The following is an 18,530-nucleotide window of genomic DNA, read 5'->3' on the forward strand; positions in this document are numbered from 1 at the left end:
CTCAACAATCATGCGCTATAGGAAAAAAGTAAAGACACTTAAAATCTCCGTCAAAAATACCTTTAGGGACATATAAAACTCTCTGATTAAAAATAGCTGTTGTCCAGTGTTATCTACAGAAAATGTCCCATTTACTTTAGCCAAATTAGGACTATACTGTTTTGTCCGCCAAGCAGCATTTGAATGCTAACGTCAACGTGCTAAAATGTCTATGGTGGGCAGAACACCCCTCAGCAGGGTGAGTTTTTTTCTACAATTCGGAATGCCTCGACTCTGTTAGATACTGTCTTCGTTATTTACTTATTTTATTTATACGTGCCTTGCGAGTTGTAAGGAGAATAAAACGTGTTTTGATAGTATTTACAGCCATAATATCGAAGGAAACTCAAATGCGCAAACTGCTAAGCTAAGATAAACTAGACGTGAAGACACAATCTCTCATATACATTCATAAATAAAAACTGCAAATTCTCACTCAAATTACTGTCCCGCATTGTAATTAATAGATAAAAGCTAAGTTTAAATGTTGCGTATTGATTCACATTTTTCTCCGACTTTAAACTGTTCGCAGGAGGTATTATTTTACTGGCATGCTGATGAAGAGTTCATCGCATATTAATGTCAACATAGAATTAAATTTTAATTACATTTTAGTTTTCCAGCTATTGATATTTAAAATGATTCGAATTTGGGACACTGTACTCAAAATGACCCAAATGCTTATTTGTTGAGGATATTTAGTGTTTGTTCTTAATCTAATTTTTATCCAAGGAGAAATATTGCATCCCTGAACTGGTGTATGATTATGACGTGGTTGAACGGGCGTGCTACGACCTGGAGTTAGTTCGGGACCCTCGGGCCATCCAGAATCTTAGAGCCTTGGAGGTGGGAATCACTAGCCGAATGTCTTCTCACTTGCTTGAAAACCAGCAGAACATCCATGCACATAAGAGGAAGACACTGATCATCTGGATGTTCCAGGTATTCCAACAGTTTTCTGTGTTAGATTAATACAGATTCTGTGGTGCTAACTATGTTCTCTACCAGGTTTGTGAGGAGCAGAAATGTGAGGAGGAGGTGTTCCCGCTGGCGGTCCACTATCTGGACTCTTACCTGAGCAACCATATTTTACCAGACTCCAAGCTGCAGCTTTTAAGTGCCGTCACCATGTTGCTGGCTTCCAAGATGAGAGAGACTATTCCTCTGACAGCCAGCAAGCTCTGCATTTACACAGATTGCTCCATTTCATTGCCAGAAATCTTGGTAAATGTGAACATACTATCAGCGTTTGGGATTGAGCAGATCGGGAGGATAAACCAGGCTTAAGGGAAAGACTAGTATACGGACAGAATTTTTGTTGTTTTTCTTAATTGCTGTATAATCAGTTTATATCAGATGTTATAAATGTTTTAACCCCCTAACTTTGCTAAGGTGAGGGCCAAAAAGTTCCCAAGGTATTGGGAAACCTTGGATGCAGTGATGACCAAGTGGCCGTCATAAACAACTACGATCCCTACACACTTAATAAATCCCTCATCGCTAAACTCTGCAAAGACTAGCAGGAAGAAAAACTGAGGGTGTTTTACTTTTGACCCAGGAATAGTTTACAGCTTGGCTTACTTTATCTGAAACAGCATTGACTGCCTTAAATTTGCCTCAAGGTTAGACAGCTCTTATCTTGGTGGGAGTCAGCTGCCATTCTGCTCGTCAAAGAATCTTACGTGTGTCACGTGTGTACATTTAATATGATATCGTGGCAACAAAGCATTGAATTAAGACATTAATTTTAGAATCCGTTCTACTTTACTGAACTAAAATGTGAAAGTAGAAAATGGCGATATATACTGTATGCTATAAAGTACTATATGTAACATACATTTTCTAACATTGCTAAGCAATGAAATGTTCAGAACAAACCAAAAAACTAAAACAAAGCATTTTGGAAAAAATCTCAACTAACAATTTTGCTCTAAAAATGAATTAAAACTGAATTTAAAATGGACTAAAAACAACTATAATGAAAAAACAAAAATAATTCTAACCTTGGTGACATAATGAGTAAACTGTTTTTATATTCTGAATGTGTCTGAAATGTGTCAATAAGATGCATGCGGTGTTAATATAAGTGGAAATGTAGGGACAAATATCCATTTGAATGGGTTCCTTCCTTGGTCCAAACTCCATTCTTCTACAAATGTAAACATGTTTTTGGTTCTATTTAGATTTTACTATTGTGGTTGACTGAAATATCTTTGTCTTAGCTTGTCCCTTCTCCTGTTGCTTAACAAGTTAACCAAAATATTAGAAAGACACTCTTTTTAATTCTGCTCTATAAAAACAAAACATTCATGACTGAATTAGTCCACCATGACCTGTTTTCACTAAAATAGTAGGTCGATGGTTCACTCAGTGTTTCCCAACTTTTCACAGCAGGGTTTGAAGGTTAATAGGACAAAACAGCAGAAAACATATTTGAGCTGCACAAACCTTTCTCCAGTTTTTTTTTTGTTGATAAACTGGATCATTTATCTCTTCGACTCCCTAAAAGGATCTCTTAAATAACACCCTTTTGTTAAACAGGCCACAGCAGGCATTTATTGATGGTTCATGGGCAACCATAAATTTTGTAGCACTGCTAATCACACAATCATACATAGCAAAAATCCTCTAGCAGTTAACCGGTCGAGTGTAACTTGGGGCGCTGATAGAAATGTGTGTGTGTGTGTTGCAGCAGTTCGAGGTATCAGTGGTCTCCAGGTTAGGGTGGCGTCTGGCCTCCGTGCTCCCCTCTGACTTCCTGGAGCCGATTCTTCATGCGCTCTCCTTTCTTCATGCCCAGCACCTTCCCAACGTGCGCCGACATGTTCACTCCTATGTCGCCCTGGCAGCGATCGGTGAGTTGCATAACTAAGTTACATAAAATCCGGCAGATGTCAATATGAATTGTGCGCTGATAAGACCACAGTGCCAACTATTGTTTTGTTTTTTTTGTTTGACATTTCACCGGTTGCGTTTGAACGCATTTTATCTTTATATCCTGTATGGATATCTTAATCTCCCTTTATTTTCCTCCTCATTTTGGTAAATATTTAACCTAGTGGAAGGGTGGACCATGCCTTCATCCTAGCGAGGTTGACCACGACTGGACTCCCCCTAAAAAAGAGCACAAAAATAGTTGCAGCTCTCTCTTCACTTCAGCTAGAGTTCGAACCAGGGCCAATCGAGCCCACGACACCAGCGCCAAGTTAATGAATCAATTTGAAAGTAGTGCTCCAAGTCCACAAAGCACTTAATACTGAGGCCAGAGTTCCTCACTGTTATATTGAATTATTATAAACCAACCAGATACTACTAGGTCAGCCAGAATTCTCAGTCACCATCTGCATGACATAAATTGAACGCTCAGTGGTCGACCATATCCAACATCTCATCATTGTGACTTTTGAGGATAGTATAAGGCTAGAAATAAACCTTTTAAAAGAACACACGTTACCCTCTCGCTGTGCATTCGCTCCACAGAGTCTTCTTACATAAAATCTCCTCCTCATTATGACATCATTGACATCATTTTGATCCATTCAACTTATTAGGTGTGGTTCCCACAGCTAATGCGGTACGGCTATTTAAAAGCAAATAGTCACCCAGCCCAAACCGAAGCAATGTGGATTGTGGTGAGCCGTGTAGGTACCACATAGTGAAATAAGACATTGACTTGGATCAAATCATCATGCCCAAAGGGCAAATTAAACATTGGGAAATACTGAGCGTTAACTGTGGAAATTAAGTGACTTTGCTCATTGGCCATAGTAGACACAATGCAGCTATAAGTTTGATTGTGTTGTGTCAGCAGTTCATTTAGGAGACAGAGAGCTGAGTTTGTGTAATTCGGTATTGTGTGCAGTGAATGACCGCTGTCCACCTATTCAGCCCACGCTTCTCACGAAGCTCTGTGGTGCAGCCCCAGGCGACAGGTCCCAGCGTTAGACACTGTGACATATAAAACCCCACAAAACGTTATGACACTTCCCGGCCCCCTAACATTGTGACCCATTCACAGAGGCGTGCGAGGAAGGGTTGAATGGTAGACTTGGTGTCTCGCCACTTGTCCTCCCTGAGGTGTTGAAGATGATATGTCAGATTTTCATGTTTTAGCAAGTGACAGCTTTTAATTGCTGTTTTTTGTCCATGGGGGTGTGTCTACAATAGCAGCCTTTGACATTTATCTGTCCTCCTCCTCTTACTGCACTAGATGTTACTCAAGGAACTACAATAGATTCAACTATACTAGATAGAATAACTGATTGGGTGACAATTATTGACCTGTATTAACATGAAATTAATATATCACCCATTTTGGTTGCAGTGGAAAATTTACGTATTGCCGTGATTATGTGCATACACAAAGGAAGAACTTATTCAGTGTGACAGTAATGAATACCAAGTAGTAGTGGAACAATGACAGAAAATGAAACATAAAATACTAAAAGCAAAGAAAGAAGCTATTATTTAAAATACTAATGGACAATGGCATACAAAACCGTCCCAGTGCCCACTGAAACAAACTTAATAGAAAAACAAAGTACGAAGTGTAAATACAACCTCATATTCCTGTTATTGGAATTAAATTCATGATGTAAGTATTTAACCTACTTTTTTAAACAAGATTTCAGAACCTGCAATGCGTTACAATATTTTGGCTGTTTTGAAGATGCCTGCAAGAGGCCATTCCAGCAAGGAAAACAATTCTCTAATTTCCATATATTATTACTGTGGTGAGCCCTGTAGAAAGTTTAAAGCACGCAAGGCACGCACACACCTACACACACACACTCAAACACACACACATGTGTGTGCTTATTTATAATTTAACCTGTGTGCAACTTTAAACACGTGCTCAAATGAATGAATGAGTGAGTGTTTTTTTTAATTATGTTGGATAAAGAATGATCAAGATTACGCCAAATGTTGTTGTCATCTACACGCATGCAAAACAAAGGACTTCTTTGAAATTGTACTGCATTCTTGAATATGACTTCTGTGTTTTCTACTGGGAGAAAATATCAATAAATGTTTGTAAATGTGGTGGGGTTCGAGGGATGAAAACATTAAGTAATAAAAGAAAGCAAGCTCCTAATTATTTTTTTTTTATATGTGATCCATGTTGTTCATTATTTCTGCTGAGCATTGATTGTATGTTCCCAGTTATACTAAACACGCAACACTTAGACTTTTTCCTTAACTTTATTGAGTTCTATTTTTTTATGTATTTTTTAAATTAATTTATTTTCAGAGTTGAAGTCTTATGACTTTTTGCCCTCCACCCTTGCTTGTGCCTGTGTGAGCACTGCAACACAGAGGCTCAACTTGGTGGACTCGCCTGACGCACTGCTCAAGTTTCTGGCCAATCTCCTGGTCATTGATCTGGTAAGAATCATGTTTACAGTTTCGCTTTCACCTCCAATGGAAACTCAGGTTCTGTGATTATGCCGTTCCAAAAGGTCTGACTGAAACCAAAATGCAGGAAAACAATAGCACTATTTCCCATAGGAAATTCCTATTACTTCATTACACCCACAAATATTAAGAAATGAATTTCAAAGAGAATAACTGTATTTTACATGCAGAAACAATGTGAAATAAATATATTAAATTATTAATTAAATGGATAAACGCACATTCACCAATTAAACATATTTTTTTAAGACTCTTTGATGATGTATGACAGACGGCAAAGAGCGACTGGTAGTGTGAACAATGGTAGATACGCACCTGGGTTGTAATAAATTTGGATTTTTCATTACAATTAGTTTATGTTTTTTAAATTCAGTTAGCTTTAATTAATTTTTAGAACGTTTGTTAGTGTTTATTGTATTTTTTTCTAAAATGCTTTCTTTTAAATTAGAGGTTTTGTTTGTTTTAGTATTGATTATAGTTTTTTGTTTACTAATATAGCATATTTGTCGACAGTCCTTTTTCTGTAGCTACAGATGTATCATGAATATACAGAATAAACCAAAACGGACAACATTTTGGTGTAAAAAAAAAAAAAAAAAGCACCAAAAACCGAACAATACAAAAGCTACAGCATACGAAAACCAAGGTCCATCCATTATAGCAATTTAGCAAATCCTTTTATCCAAGACTGTGTGCAATGTAACATTAATCACTGGTCAGGTTGTGTGTGGCCTGCTCTTGAACCTTTGTTCTTTTTGTGTTCCACCTCGGCCACAGAGCTCCATCCTCCTCTGCTACAGTCAGCTTCAGAGAGCAGTGGAGCTCATCCTGCCTTCCCCTTTCCAAGCCTCTGTTTGCAGATCAGAGGTCAGTCAGACTCCCGCTGATGTTGACCATCTTTTATTGACGTCAGTGACGCCTGGTGAAAGCCAGCTGGAAACTCCTCCCTGCCACCACAGGCAAGTGTGAATGTGGCTGGCCAAAATGTCTTTTTGCTCACGCATGCAATTATTCAGTGTCTAGATCATTTACGTAGATTGAGACACAAGATGTGATGCAATGTTGCAGGTTGTTTTGAGGTTAATTGAACTCATAATTAGCAGTACAATCTGAGTTTCAAATGTTTCATATTGCATAAAATGTTTGGAATCTTAAGTCTTTGGTCTCATTGTCACTATAAATGTTTTCAACTACTACATAAAAGAATTGCACGTAAATGACTGACAACATAAGGGAGCACTTATGTACTTTTTATTTTATTGATGTCCTCATCCCAGTCACAAGAGTGTCACACCAGACAATAACTTTGGCACATAAAAATTGAGTTTGCAACGAAAGGTATTGAAATACTTACGTACCAAAATATATGAGCACTTGCTCTCATGAACACTGCTCCTTCTATTCTTGAAATGACAAGAACTAGGTGAAATTTTGACTATTTCAGCTTTGTATGTACTGGACACACATTCACATCTGCTTTACATTCCTGATAAGCTTCAGTTTGTCAAAGAAAAACTGAAACACAAACATTTCCATATCAACATTCCAGTTTCAGCACAGGTTTGCGGTTCTGGATGTCTTTTCTTTTTACATGCAATTAATAACGTCATTTCATCCCCAATTTATTTGCTAGAGTGTTACAACTTGTCACTTTCTGATGTGATTATTCACTGCTGGGATTTAGAAAGTAATGTTGAGAATTCCAGTGAGAACTAACGTTTTTAACCATTGTTGAAGGTCATGGAACAAAAACAAAGCATATCTGCCAAATATTTAAGAAGCATTTAATTACCATAAAGCAGATTGGTTATGTCTGTTCACTGTAATTGTAAACAGCATTCACATTTAAGCTAAAAGACAAAGAATAGAACGTTTGATCTGGCTTTAGTAAATTTCCCGTTGTACTTTCAAATAAGATAGAAGACCTGAGCCATAAACCCAAAAGGACAGCCAAGCACAACGAGCCATCATTTCCTTCAGCAGTTAAACATTAACATTTAGCTCAAGGTGTTTACATCAAATAAATGCTTCGGGTTTTCCTGGATTGTGACTGGAAACCACATCTGTTGAAAAACAACGGCTACCGGTGCACGTGCACTTTTGTAGATTTGGGTGTAGCAGCAGGTTAAACAAGTTACGCTTGTAATGTGTCAGCTTGTCACGTTATTGCCATCATCGTCCAAACTTGGACCACATCATTTTGAAAGAAAACATGGATTGGAAATTATCTGTCCTGAGCATTTGCACATTCTTTAATTAAAGACAAAAGCATCCACGAGTGTGAACATGAGCGTTCTTTGGCATCATCAAATGTTGAAGATTGCTTGCATCATAAAAGGCAGTAAAAGCTGCAAGTAATAGAGAAGCAGTACTCAAGTTGAAGCTGACAATGACAATCACATTAAATGATACAAGTCCCATGAAGGCATAAATACTTTCCTTAGTGTCTGGGTGGGGAAAAAACAGCACAACAACCACCAAAAATGGGACTCAAGTTTTATAATAGGCACAAGGGCCCAGAGTGACTGATATCCGACAAACATTTACATTCAAGGTGTTTTGGTTTTAGGGTAAATTTTGATTATACTCTCATTTCAAAGTTTGAGCACCTGAGATCCCAGCTTACATTTTTACAAAAAATATTTTTTAACCTGGCCAAGTTATAATGTATTTGTCCTTCCTCTTCCCTTTTTTGGCGTGTGCAATTCCTGATGTTGGCCTGTTGTGCGCTGAAATATTGTCAGAATGCACTTTGGCGTATGATAGTGCGCCATGCATGATGGCGACAGAGCCTCTATGGTATTCAGCTTGGAGCAGGGCTGTGAATCATCAAGGCCTGCTTGTAATCCGCAGTGACATTATCACAGTCTGTAATGGAGAAGGCACTGTCAGCCACACCGGCATCATAGCAGCTCCACTGCCTCTGCAGCCCGTCTCCGAGAATGCCGTCTTCTTGAATGTCCAGCAGGTTGTCAGCGGACACACATCCTCTCATGGTGGGCCTGCCAACTTTCTCTGGGTGTGCTGGAAGTCCTACACGGTCCGGAAGATCTAGCTGGTCAAACGACTCGGAGGACAGAATGCTGTCTTCGCTGATGGCGCCACTTGACCTCACTCTGGCGCCTCTTCTGGGTAACGAAACAGTCAGCTGATCCAATGAGCCAAACTCCTGCAGTCCACTTGAGGAGAACTTTCCATTTCGCTTGAGGATGCCTTTCTTGTGGGTTGATGCTGAGGGGCAAGCTTGAGATTGTGGGATCCAGCCAGAGTCACTGTTCTCAGGAGATGAGGAGTAGTAGCCAGATTCCTGTTCTGCGGGCTTCTTTAGGATACCTTTGCGAGGTAGCATTGCAGCAGAGGGGTCACTGGCTTCAGTAGACAAACCCAAAATGTTCTGCTGCTCCGCTAAACCGTCAACACGAGTCTCGCTCGGCACCTTCTGTTTCACGCTGTTTCTTCTTTTCAAAATCCCTTTGGAAGGCCGAGTGTCTGTAGCCCCTTCATGGCTGGCTTGGGAGACATTATTCTCCTTCCGTGACCTACGCAGAGAGCGTTGGCGCACCACATCCCCCCCGCTGCCACCTTGCGAGCGGAGCAAGCAGCGCATCTTGGAGCCATTCTCCAACAAAGGCCTTGACGTACGCCGCAGCCAGCTGGCGACGCTGGCCAGCCCGGCCGGGTGCTGCGTTGACGGCGAGGACGGTGATGGCGAGGAAGGCGACTCAACTTGGCTGGTCTTTGTCTCAGCCAGGAGGGACTGCTGGTAACCCCAGTTAAGCCACCAGTGTCCCGCTATCTCCTCAATTGTAGCTCTGCGCTCAGGGTTTACCATTAGCATCCAACGAATGAGACCACAGGCATCTGTCAGGAAGCAAGCATTAGAGAAAATGTCTCTTATTTGTCTACAGCATTCAAAATGACTTTGTTGCGTCATATTCAACATTAGTACTGTCGTACTTAGCTTCCTTGGATCCAAAATGACCTAATACAACTAACGGGATTATCCATTCTAAATTAAATGGATGACTTTAATCCGCAATCTGATTTGGCATTACATTTAATGATCCAGCATATGTTGTGTCAAGAAAGGTTCCAGGCCTGACGTCACAAAAAAATTTCAAACCCAAACCACAATTGTTCCCTTTAATGTGGGCTAGAGAGTCAACCAGCAAGTCTACAAAGAGATCTTGCGGCGGTTTGCTTGTGCGAGAAGAGTTGTAGCAAGACAACTCATGGCTGCTTTTTCAATTCCAAGAGCATCTGACAGTTCCTGGCTAGACAAAAACTGTAGCATACCTCCCTGCTCACATGATTTTTTTTTTCCCTCCGACCCCTCGTTCCCCGGCTCAAGGGGGTCATTCAAGGTGATCCGTTTTGACAGCCTGTATGAACTGTATGAAATTCACATGTGTGGTTTCCAACGAAAATTTAACGGGAGCATATGTGAATAATTATCCATTTAAAGTATGAACACATAATCTCCTTATTTTGAATATAAGGTGCAGTAGTAGCTAAGAGTTATTCTCCCTGTAAAGAAATGGCGAAAGACTCACCAGAGGGTTTGCTTGGCTTCCGGTAATTTCCGGTGCTGATCTGTTGGACGAGTGCCTTGTGGTTGTTCCCGTCAAAGGGCATGGTTCCGTGAACCATAGTATACAACAGCACCCCAAGAGACCACGTGTCCACCTCCGGCCCACGGTACGGACGACCATTTACAATCTCTGGGGATGCGTACAACGGGCTGCCGCAGAACGTTTGTAGGTACTCGTCTCTGTGATACAGGTTGGACAAGCCAAAGTCCGCAATCTGCAACAAAAGTGCGAGATAGATGCATTTAAACTCTCAGTCCCTTTCCAACTACAACATACTAAATGCACTGGACAAATCTAATGAGTCACACCTTACACTCATATAATCACAACAATTTGCCACGTGTGCTTTTCACACATGACTGTTCACCATAGAATGCTGCAAGGGCTGTAAAAACATGCTTGTATGATTTTTTGCACAAGCATGTTGGGATGAACTAGAAAAGAGAATGTGAGGTAGCTCCTCAACATCAGTGACCTTGCATGAATGGACAAAAAATCCCCACAACTACATTTGAGCTTTGTAGATATATTTGATCTCATGTTCATGTGTAATAACCAGGTGTCCCCCACCTTTGTTCATTTAGTGATCAGTTAAAACCAATGACATTTTTTAGTCAGACACAACTGTATAATAAGTTACAGAGAGCTGTATACCTTCACGTTGCCATTGCCATCGAGTAAAATATTCTCCAGTTTGAGATCCCGGTGCACTATTCCATTCTAGAGGAAGAAAAAAAGTAGTCCATATCAGTTATTTTCGTATTTCATCGATGAAATTCCATACATGGCAGCCCTTGTCATTTATAGTAAGTTTGTCTACACTACATAAAAGGATTATTTTCCCCTAGGTTGTAACGCATTCTTTCTTCTTTTCCTGGTGCGTCAGCTATGCTGCATTGTCCTTGGCTCTGCGGGGGGCATGCCTTCCACTAATGTTTGCCTTTAAAAGAATGCAGGTCATCTGCTCACTTGTGGCCAGGGTCATTCTGTTTGGTGCACTGTCAATTTGGTCTAAAGATCAATTGTCTGCACTTTTTTATTATTATTCAAAGTTCGGCCAAACTTAGCCAAGCTTTTACAATGGCCCTTTGTGCGAGGGGCCAATAAAAACAAAACAGGTGGTTGACATGGAACATGATGAGGTAATTTACTCTGTAAATATTATCTAGCCTTCATGTATTGCACCTCCGCTGAAACATTAGCTTTCGGACTGCTGGATTGGGCCGATGGTGTGCGAGTGTGCTTGTTCTGTTCTATCACGCCCTCATTAGCAACCGTGAATGTGTGTGTTGGGACGGCTGGCCTTCAGCCCTGACGCCGCTCACTCTCTCTCATTCCAGACTGTGTTCAATTTTCCTCTCCATTGTTCTCACAGCATCCCCGTTGCAATCAGCCAGCTGACAGTTAATAATGGTCATTATGCAACAGCGGGGGGTTCTGGTGCCCTGGAAGGAACACGAGCGAAGCCACTGCTCTATGGGCCGCCATGAAGATATTGCAAACGCCTACAAAGTCAAGCCGTCCTAACACATGTACTCTGTCGATCACATTGGATGAATGCATCAAATTTAAACGTATCCTAACCTGATGGCAGTAGTGCACAGCGGACACAATCTGTCTAAAGAAGTGCCTCGACTCCCGGTCGGATATGTGCCTCATGTCGCAGATGTGATCATACAGGTCGCCTCGGCTGGCATACTCCATCACGATCACAATTTTGTCCTTGTTCTCAAATACTGTAAAGAAAAGATCAAATCAGTTATGACAAATACTAATTGAAATTGATTATTTTCAACACTTGGTACTTAGACTATGACTGGAGGGGAATACTAATGTCCGGCATAATTAGCATTGTTCAGCCCGTTTGTGGAGGTCTGCATATTTATAAGAGATGGGATTGGAGTCACATGTACAAGTCTTCACTCTTTACCGTCAAGTCTAAAGTTCTGAAGTCATTTTGTCTCAGGCAATTCAATACACCTCATTAATGCCGTCTTACCTGCAGTATCTGGTCTTCATAAAGACAGAAGACAAGTAAAATAGGATAATGATATCATTGGGCAATTAATCGAACCTTTAGGTAAAGTATAACAGCACGTCTCAAGTCCTGAATCTTTAACTCCAAACGACAAGTCGAGCCACAAATGTTTTAGTTTTTGTGAAGTCAGGTCACAAGTCATCAAAAAGGTGACTCGAGTCAACCTAACTCCAAGTCGCAATGACTTCAGTCCATATATGTCTAGCATTTATTGCGGTTACAATTGTAAAGTCAGATTACTTTTGACATCTCATTCGCCCGTGGCCAAATTTTATCGCTCTACGACCGGCCAAACTAATTGGGATGAACCGTATGCATCGTGACAATCGCGCATTGAGGCAATCTCGATTTGGGGCGCAGGAAGACACAAGGCCATGTGCGCCGCCCACAACACTGCTGTTGTGATGCAACGTGGAGTCAGCACTTATGTAACAGAGCATCAGCTTCTACAAAAGACTTGCGTGAGCAGACTCAGAAGGCAAACAATCAGACACTGATGAAGACAGCTCTGTTTACAGATATCACGTTTCGCTCTTCACGTGTGCGGCCAAACAAATTTCAACACCAAAAAAAATAATCATATAATTGCACTTTGCACATGCCTTCATATATGGTAATGATGTGCGGGTGACACAGCGATGACATGATCTCAATTTCTCGGCGAATGTGAACCAGATCTTGCTCGTCTTTGATCTTCTCCTTCCTGATGGACTTAATGGCAACCTTTAAAAAGAAGCAGAGAGAATACCATGTTAGAGGCGGACACTAATATTCTTTAGAAACTAATCAGTACTTGGCCAGCTGGTCAATGAATCTCAAAGACAAGACACAAGGCAGATTGTGAGCAGACTTTGTTGGCAGTGGTACAAAATGTCTGTTTATAGATAATGCCTCTCATGAGGACAATTCAAAAGGGAAAAAAAATTAAATTAGATAACTTTGTTACGGAACTGACAAGAATAGTTCATTGGCGAATGAAGCTGCTGTGGTAATGACCTCTGTAAACAGGACGTTGTTGACAATCAGAGTACTAAATCAGGTCTTGAAAATCAAAGTCTTTTGACAAGCATGTATCCATGTGTTGGATCTGGGATTCCGGGCATTCCTGGTCGCTCGGCCTCAAGGTTAAGAACGCGTCATCCTGAGGCACCAGATGGTGTTTGGGGTAGCATTCTCATTTGAGAAGCCTTTGGGCGACCCAGCAGACAAACGCACAAAGTGGAGACTTGTCATGTCAATTTCACCCGTGAATCACCGTCTGGTCTGGACGCACCGTGTGCGTCAGTGTGGCGCTCACGCCACACATAACCCCTTTCCTGACTTCTGCAAACTCAGGCTTCCTGCGTTTGTTTGAATAGCTGTCAGACGCGGCTGCTGGGATCATGATGACTTCACACCCCTGTGAGGTTATCGGAGTGTGTGTGCGCCCTTTGTCACCGTCAGTTTGTTCTACGCACTCGGCACCCACAGCCGAAAAATCTTTGGGGCTCCAGCACAAACACAACCAGACTGCAACTGTGCTACCACCCAGAAAGAAGAACGACAACCAATGCATGCCGCTCTCTACGTTATTCTGTTGTTTTGATTGCCGTTTGCGGGTTTACACAATTATGTGTTTGTTGTTTTTTTTAGTTGTCAGAAACTATTGAGTTTTACCCCACAGATTTAAAAATACAATTTGAATTTACAGCCTCTGTTGTTTTGGACCACAAAATAGATGGTGGTGCAGAGCCCACGTATTACATTTCAGATTTCGGCCGATTCTTTTTTCTTTGCATGACAGGCCATTTCCCTTAATTTCTCAAAAACCTTTCGGGACATTCATTTGGTTCAATAAAAGGTTAGGAAAGACTATTTTAGGATCGTTATGGCTTGACCTAGGTCTGTGATGTGTCCTTCTAGTTCCTCTTATGGGCTATGCACTCATTGACTATGAATTTTGTTCAGGTCAAAGTGGCAGCCTGTACGCAAAATGAAGCTATCTTTCTCTGGCGGCCCTCCCTGTCTCAAATTACATGCGCTACAGCGCCTTTGTGCTATCAGTGGTAGGGCAGGTAAATAAAAACAAAGCCGAGGAATGTTGTATTTACAACTATGTTAAAGGCTATTTAGGTAACACTTTGCTTGAAGCACATTAAGAGGGGCCAGTTGGTAGGTCTTATCAGTATTATGACAGCAGGCTCTGCAAGAAGTCGGCAGGGGTGATTCACAGACACCAACTCACATCCTGTGGTGTGTGTGTGCGTGTGTATGCGGGGACACGACTCAACATGTACTGTGACGTGATGTGACGAGTGCAGGTGCAAAGAGGGAAATTCCATATTTGATTGCACTTTCACGATGAAAACTAATAACAGCGTTACTGATAAACAAGACGGCTTCTCAGACCGGGACACTCCCACGAAACATTTAGGTCATGAATTTCATCAAGCAGAGAGTCTGCCTGGAAAAAAAAGGCAGGGGTGGAAAACCCTTCACATTCCAGCCGTAGCTAGGAGAGATAGATCAGCAAACTGAAAAGGTAGAGACAAAAGGCTCTGGAAATGGAAGATGCATTGACATGGTTACACATTTGCGCAACCCAGAGCAGGTCTGCCATTGCAAGAAGTAAATGCAGTAAAACCTCAAAAGAATTGAAGGTTTTTAAGAGCCCAAAAGGGTTTATCACCAAAAGGCTCATAATACGCAGGGGAGTGCTAAAATGGTACACGGTTGTAAGAGTTATACATTTATATTCATTATCAATTTTTGTTTTCATATTTCTTTTCAAGCAACCCTGGCACGCAATTTATACCACTGACCAACTATGTGGCAAATCAAACAATTATTCTAAGACAGAATGTTGAAGAATTCAATACAACTTCACCAAGTAAGCCGACAATTTTAAATATCACGCCTTAAATCTCAACCAATTGCCGTCTAACCATTCCAGCATTCATTCAGCATTGACTGTTTGATCAGCCACTTTCATAAAGGTCAATGAAATTAGTGTAACACCTACAACTCTAACTGCTGCGGTTCCTTTTAAGGGTTTCATTAGTTCCATGACTTTCCACTTTGAAATGATTGAAAATGCCATTAAACCATTCAGGGTTTTTGGAGAGTTCAAAAAATTTAGTTATTTTTTGTCTGGTGATTTTAATAAGGAAAATAGCACGCTATAAAATTGTACATTATAAAAACATAATAATCACATATTTCAATAGGATGTAAAGAATGAATCGGTTTGTGCATCCAGTTTCAATGCTTCAATTCACTTGATGGTGCTGGCCCTTTTGGTGTGCTTGCTTTGGCCACCGGGGGCAGTATTATAATGGCTTCCAGGCAAAAAACAAAACAAGACAAAATGAGTCACCTGTACCAACCAGTGGCTCGGTAGGGTGTCGTAATCATTTAATAATCATTATTATTCACAGATGGTTAAGAATATATGCTTGCGAGTATTATTATTTAAACTTCTACCTGTGTTGCACGTGGTTTGTGTTCAAATAACCACTGTTTTGTAGTTATAACACAGCAACTATCAATGCTAATTGTAAGGCTGTCTGTGCCTTTTTCCATTCGCCTTAAGGTAAGGGATGGGGGGGTCATTCCAATGGCAAAGTTGTTTGTTTTCAATGCACAATGCTTTATGGATTTCAGTTTGTGTCTAGTTTGATAAAAAACTCCAACTAGGAGTTGCAGTTAGACTGAAGCCTATTTTTGGGGGGTAAATTCTTTCGAAACTGCTAATTATTGTGACGTTAGTTTTTTGGCACCTTTCAGCACTTGTATCACATATTTGCTGAGTGAAAGCTGACAACCAATAGGCAAAAAAAATGTGTTACGTCAACACTGTGCTTTTGCACTATCCTGTAAAATGATTTATATAGTTGTAATATTTTCTCATAAACATTGTACATGTTGATAGAATCAGAACTAGTAAGTTATCTGGTCTTAAATTTAGCTTTTATTCCTGACGCAAACTTCCCAGTGTTGTGATATTGACTTCTGCAAAGAAAAATGCTGCCGCTTAATTTCTTTGAAGTGCCTCATTAATCCAACTGCCACCTTCTTAAAGAAATTTAAAGGTGAGAACGCTTTGTGGGCACTGACAGCTTTGCAAGGAGCATTTAATCTTGTTTTGTGTAGTCTTTTGTGATACCAGCACATTCTTCACACGTTTCAGAGTCTGCTGCTAAGATCAGGGACAAGAATTGCCTTCAGATTGTTACATAGTGGGAAAACCCCAAACATCCACAACATTCACACAATGTTGTCTGACAGTTGATGTATGTAAACGGGTGCAGTTTGTGACTTTTATCCCAACACCACTCCACATGGAAGCAACCTTTGTGCAAACAGCTGCTCTACAAATACCAGTTTTATTTTTAAACAGGTGGGCAAATGGTCAAGAAGCTGCCAGATCGCCACCAATTAAAGACAATTCAAATTAAAGCGATTTGAAAAAAAGATGAAAAATTATAACTAAACCTTACCAGTCTGCCAGATCGCTCCTTCGCTTTCTTCACTTTGCCATATGTCCCTTTCCCGAGCGTCTCCAGGAACTCGTAGCGATGTTTCAGGTTGTGCTTGTGGTGGTGTCGCTTCACGGCTTGTTTCTTCACCTGGACCGGTGGGAGCGGAGCTTTCGCTGCGGCTGAGAGACTCTCAACTGGCGGCCAAAAGCTTGACGGAAGCCGACCAACGCTGGGGGACTCCATCCTAATCTAACTAAGTGCAGAAAAGTAAAACTTTGAAACGGAGAGTCTGCCACCTAACAGGTACACTGCAGCGGGGTCCGGGACGCGTGCGCTTTCAAGTCGTGTCATAGAGCAAAGGGGGCGGGGTTACGTGGGAGAAAGCGCGCTTGATTGAGATGCCAGGCTATGCCGAACAATACATGAACCGAACGTGTGTAAATATCTATTATTTATTTATTTTTATTGTTTTGCTTGGTATTCGTCGTTGCCATACACCCCTATGTTTTTATTGTTTTAGCATAACATTCATAGCGTTCCTCGAGTGACACAGTGTAAAAGGAAAATAATTTTAGCCTTTTTCTTTTTTTTTTTTTATACCACCGGGGTACGTAGAGGACAATACAAGCGCACAGATACAAAGTTTAACTCTTAACGCTTACAAACGAATTTGTTCAAACACTATCCTGTTCGGTTGAATGTTATTGGATTGCAAATGGGAGTTGTAAAAAAATGTGAGAAAGTTGTTTGTAGACCTAACAGAATAAAAAAGCTCTTTAATACTTGAGTGGCAAAAGCATACATTAGTATGAAAACCAAATGTCATAACTGGTTTTCAAACTTTTTACAGCAAGCACTCCGCACCTCCGCAAAAAAAACGATTCAAATACCACCATAATAACCAACATTAAACTTTTATTAAGATATATAGAAGTCTCAAGTGTTCATCAAAACGTAGGCAGAGATTTTATTCTTAAAAAGTACATTTAATACAATTCAAAATCGCAGTAATATGCGCTTATACTTATGTGCTTGGATACATATAGCAAAAAATGAATAAATAAAAATACTCAAATACTGATTCAATTAAAATGTATCACAGATAAGAGTAAAAAGAAATAAAGTGCTAAAATAAATGTTTAAAAACACAGACAACACAGTAATTTCTGTTGTCTAATGGAAGAGCTTTTAATTCTTAGGCCTGCCACATGCCACATGGATAGATTAACAAATGTAATTTATTTTTTGGTTAAGTGAAATTGCATAACTTTCAACGGCACACAAAGATCTCGTGGCACATTCTTAGACTAGTGTAAAATAATTGTGACAATAGTGTCGTTACAGCTACCATCCACAAGAGAGCGACATTCCGTCATAGCGTCCAAACCAAGATAGTATAATATAATCAACTATTTCTATTCATTTCCTTTAATGAGAAAGCTAAAACGCCAGTTTTTATTTTTAGCTCATCTTCCTCTCTTGCGTATGGACTGGAACCCTGCTCACAACTTTGATTTAAACATTTATGAGCGGGACAATTAGTTGAATATGACATCCAATAACTCTGCGGGCCCACAGCATAAATAATTACGACTGCCTTTCTACTTAAACAATCAAGATACCTTGTTACAAATGCTGAGTGAAATAGGTATCGAGCAGGCGTGGGCAAACTACGGCCCGGGGGCCACATGTGGCCTGTTAAACGTTTTAATCCGGCCCGCCGAACTTGAAAAAAATGAAATGAATAAACCTTTTTGATATTTCATTTTCTAAATACTGTGGTTTTTCAAAGACATATATTGTTGTAATGCTTTTGTCCACTTTCATTTAAAATAAATGTATTTTTTTCTCCGATGAGGTGAGGTTACCAAAACACTCCATCCATCTGCTCCTGGTCCGGCCCCTCTGTCAAATTTTAGAACCCATTGTGGCCCGCCAATCAAAAAGTTTGCTTATGTGTCAGCTCATAGTGGTAATTACGTGTGA

General features: G+C 40.5%; 2 protein-coding genes across 2 annotated transcripts; one reads left to right on the forward strand and one right to left on the reverse strand.

Moving 5' to 3' along the window:
• Nucleotides 1-172: 172 nt before the first annotated feature.
• ccnd3 (cyclin D3) lies at nt 173-6,889 on the forward strand. Its single transcript, XM_088309751.1, has 6 exons — nt 173-238; nt 772-981; nt 1,048-1,263; nt 2,732-2,894; nt 5,291-5,424; nt 6,232-6,889. Exons 1-6 carry the CDS (start codon nt 206-208, stop codon nt 6,421-6,423), a joined length of 948 nt encoding a protein of 315 aa, XP_088165877.1. The 5' UTR covers nt 173-205; the 3' UTR covers nt 6,424-6,889.
• Nucleotides 6,684-16,904, reverse strand: nuak2 (NUAK family, SNF1-like kinase, 2). Its single transcript, XM_088309749.1, has 6 exons — nt 16,563-16,904; nt 12,687-12,807; nt 11,631-11,782; nt 10,701-10,766; nt 10,008-10,260; nt 6,684-9,315 (listed from the first exon to the last, which is right to left on the reverse strand). The coding sequence occupies exons 1-6, from the start codon at nt 16,785-16,787 to the stop codon at nt 8,258-8,260; spliced, it is 1,875 nt and encodes a 624-aa protein (XP_088165875.1). The 5' UTR covers nt 16,788-16,904; the 3' UTR covers nt 6,684-8,257.
• Nucleotides 16,905-18,530: the final 1,626 nt, after the last annotated feature.

This window comes from Idiotropiscis lumnitzeri, chromosome 11, assembly GCF_059441095.1.
Source record: "Idiotropiscis lumnitzeri isolate Australia: NSW breed Sydney's pygmy pipehorse chromosome 11, RoL_Ilum_1.0, whole genome shotgun sequence".
Lineage (NCBI taxonomy): Eukaryota > Metazoa > Chordata > Actinopteri > Syngnathiformes > Syngnathidae > Idiotropiscis > Idiotropiscis lumnitzeri.